At 50.6% G+C, this 3,620-nt stretch overlaps 1 protein-coding gene across 2 annotated transcripts in view; it reads right to left on the bottom strand.

Annotated features, from left to right (window-relative positions):
• Positions 1 to 222: 222 nt before the first annotated feature.
• TP63 (tumor protein p63) overlaps positions 223 to 3,620 on the bottom strand; it is a 19,671-nt gene continuing 16,273 nt past the window's right edge. For both annotated transcript variants that reach the window (XM_010136465.1, XM_010136466.1), the window contains exons 8-10: positions 3,006 to 3,150; positions 2,057 to 2,150; positions 223 to 832 (exon numbers count right to left, since the gene is read on the bottom strand). In XM_010136465.1, coding sequence (XP_010134767.1) covers positions 536 to 832; positions 2,057 to 2,150; positions 3,006 to 3,150 — 536 coding nt within the window. In that variant the 3' untranslated portion in view covers positions 223 to 535. The remainder of the gene's footprint in view (positions 833 to 2,056; positions 2,151 to 3,005; positions 3,151 to 3,620) is intronic.

Genomic DNA, 3,620 nt, shown 5'->3' with positions numbered 1-3,620 from the left:
CAACGTTCAGCATACTGATTTCCATTTATTTTTCCTACGAACTGCCAGTTCAAGGTTTGATGGCTTTGGGTTTTTTGCATTAGGTTTTGGGGGTGGTTCATTTGGGTTTTGTTTTGGTTTGGTTTTTTTTGGCTTTTTAAAAACTTATTTTCAACTTCCTGCTTTTCAAAGCGGGATCGCTGGATGATAGAGACAAGTTTGCAGGTCAGGATTCTCACAAGGTGCGTGAGGATTCAAAAGTCAAGAAAAGAAGCCCTCTCCCCAAAGGAAAATATGAAATAAGAACAACCTCTTGAGAAGGTCAATGGCTTTCAAGGAAGTACCACCCGCCTTCCCCCTTCGCTCAGCTCTTTGTCTTGCAAGAGCTGGGGCGGAGGTCGCAGTCCAGGATTATGACCTAGACAGCATCAAGGGCATAATCTAGCATAAGTGAGCCTCTGCCCTTCGTCCAGGGGTGCAGTACCAAGCAGAAGGAAGACAAATGAAGGGCTGAGCAGTTTGTGGCTGAGGCGGGATGGATTGGGGTCTGCGGGGCTCACTCTCCTTCCTCCTTGATGCGTTGCTGTTTGTTGCGCCGGGCATCCATGTCAAAGTTGAAGTCGTTCCACTCATCACGAGGTGGGAAGGAAATGGTCTGCCGGAGTGTGAAGCGGACCGCATCGATGACCCGCTCCCCCCGGGTTTCACTGGAGCCCACGCTGACAGTGGAGGCGCCGCTGGGGGTGCGCAGGAGGTGAGGAGGGGAGGAGAAGTCATGGAGCTGCCGGTGGTCCAGGATGCCCTTCCAGATGGCATGACGGAACTGCTCTGGGATCTTGAGGCTCACCAAATCCTGCAAGGCAAGGTGGAGGGCTTAACAGGGCAATCTCTAGGCAAGCTGGCCTCCGGGAGTAGAAGCAGCCTCTGGGACACCCTACAAATACCTACTAACCAAAGCAGCTGCTAAAATCCAAGTGGGCCATGATATACTGTTGAAGACAAAGCTCTAATCCTAAAGGTGGTGGTTCAATTCTGAACAAGCATTTGGAGCCATGAGGCAGCAAAGACTAACAATACAAGGTCTGTTTTGAAGTTACACAGATCATACGTTCATGCATAGAATATGGTGACCTAACACTAGATGTTTAACTGGACTGCAAGGCCTCCAAGACAACCTCTGGGAAATCTGCTGGTTGTCTATGGTGGGGAACGCTGGGCTGCAGAAGTTCAACAGCTTTGAAAGCTTGTGTGTTCATGTCAAAGACTGCAAAAGGATTTTAGAATCCAAGTCTGAGCTCCAGTATTCAAAGCTCTGGGTCTGACTGCCTTAATTACTTCAACATAACTAAAATTTAAGGACACAACCTTAGCAAACTTCAGCTTTGAGGCCCTGTCATCTCTGGTGCAGTACCTGAGGGTAGCATTACCTAAACCCTGGGAAATGTGATATCAGCCTCTGAAAAAAATATTAGCAACCAGCTTTGGTTAATTTGAGCCAGCTTTACTAATTAGAGAGGTAAGGAAGCCCACGCTAGGAAGCAAAAGCATCACAGCCTTGCAAAGTCTCAGGGCAAAATAACGGGACAGCCAGCTCTGAGGAGAGCAATGGCACAGGAGAGGAAGGAGCAATCTTGCAGCAAAAGCCATGCAAGAGAAAAAAAACAGCTGGACTGAGATGCCAGTGGCAAGAGAAGATCGTTAAGGTAAGGCCAGAAAAGAGAAGCAGGGAGGGGAAAACGCAGACCACTTCTGGACTGCCTACTTGTCTGCAGGTGAGTGAGGTGTTTCAGAGAGGTGTAAACTGAAACCAAGCCTTGCAGAATTAACAGGCGTGTGGGCTGTGGGCCACTCTGGGGTCTAAAATGCACGGTGATGAAAAGGGGGAGACATTCTTTGTCTGTGCCAGGCAAGGCAGTTATAATGCTGGCCCTGAGACCAGCCTCTCTTCACCTCACAGTAAGTCTTCTCTGCCTTTGTCAAACTAATCATATAAAAATAAAAATATACTGAGTCTGGATTTCTGACCCTACAGCAGGGCCAAGAGTGCAAACAAAGGAAATGGTGAGGAGTTACTTACATCCATGGAGTAATGCTCAATCTGATAGATGGTGGTCAGCCCCTGGGTCGTGAAATAATCCACACAGGATGAGCAGCCCAACCTCGCTAAAAAGCTGCAGAGGAGGAAGGAAGGAAGGAGAAAGAAAAAAGGATCACCCTGGCTGCAACAGCCCAAACCACAGAAAAACCAAACACTCAGCCAACCTGCAGCAACAGGAGACAAAGCTTTCACCCTTGGCTTGACCTTCTCCAAGATATCCCAGGCCAGCAAGCCACATTGCTGCCACATCAAACAAATGAGGGAGACCTTCAGCTCAGCACTGAGTAGACAACCTTCATGGCAGCACCTTGCCTTAGTCAAGAGCTGGTGCTGCACAGCCTGGATCTTGGGGCAGGAGGACTCTCGTGGACCCTCCTGCCAGGTCCTCCACCCAGAAGGTGTCTGAGCCCATGGCAGACTGCTACATGGATAGAAGGCTTCAGCGAGGCGGTAGGTCTCGGGCTCAGACACATCATGCACACAAAGGACTTCAAATCAGCACATTCCTCCCTAAACGTAAAGAATTCCTCCTTTATGGGCAGCACCTTTCAACCTGTTTGACCTCATAGAGGGCAGAGGGTCTTCTGACCCCAGCCGTGGCTTGTTGAGTGGCCAAAGGGGAAAAAAGGAAAAAGAAATATTTGCAAGACTGCCTGGCACCCTCAGCTCCACCAGTCCAACAGATGCTACATCCCTCAGCTTTCTCGCAGTCCTAATGTCCCTGTTTCTCTCAGGTGCTCAGAGGTGGAAATTAGAGGCTCAGTGCCCAGAGAGTTGCCAAGGTGCTCAGGATCACCAAGACCCACTGGGATCCAGTGCGTCAAGAGAATGGGGCAAGGGACCTGGCAGGACCCTCCAGGCTCCTGACAATGACGTCTCTGCTCCCTGCAGGTGGGAAACGTGTACTGGGCAGCCTGCTCCCGCTCACCTGACGATGCTGCAGTCTGTGGGGTACGGAGGAGGAGGGGTGCAGTGGGATGTTGAAGGCATGGAGAGGGGAGGAGGCAGCGCCTGCGTGGGGCTGAGGCCATTCATGTCACCTGTCATGGCCATGTGGGTGCCCATCATGGGAACTGGAGGAGAGAAGGAGCACATTGTTACCCGGATGTCCCTGGACCCCCACTTTACCCCCACAATGGCACCCAATGACAGTACCCACAGCCAAAGCAGCCTTAAGTCTCCTGCCAGGCCCCCCAAGGAGCACATTCATGGGGAGTTTCAGGCAAGGCCACAATGACTATACAAAGACCAGATGACAGACAGTCCTTCAGGAGCTCTCTCCTCACTGGAGCAACTGTCAGCACCTCTGCTGCCGCCATGTCACCTTCCCTTATAAACAGGCTGGGTAGAAACCTAAGCAAGCCACCTCTCAGCTTTCCCTGCCGCAGGAGAGGAGCGGGACAGAGCCGGCAGAGTAACCCAATACAGAAGCCAAACAGCTTTATTTTCAGAGACACTGAGAGCACCCGAAGGGGATCAGCAACAGGTGTGGGCAAGAGTCCAGTGCTTTTGAAATAAAAAAAAAAAAAAAAAAAAAAAAAAA

Source organism: Buceros rhinoceros, unplaced genomic scaffold, assembly GCF_000710305.1.
Source record: "Buceros rhinoceros silvestris isolate BGI_N320 unplaced genomic scaffold, ASM71030v1 scaffold22445, whole genome shotgun sequence".
Lineage (NCBI taxonomy): Eukaryota > Metazoa > Chordata > Aves > Bucerotiformes > Bucerotidae > Buceros > Buceros rhinoceros.
The sequence above is the reverse complement of the archived record's forward strand: the minus strand, read 5'-3'. Positions and strand labels throughout refer to the sequence as shown.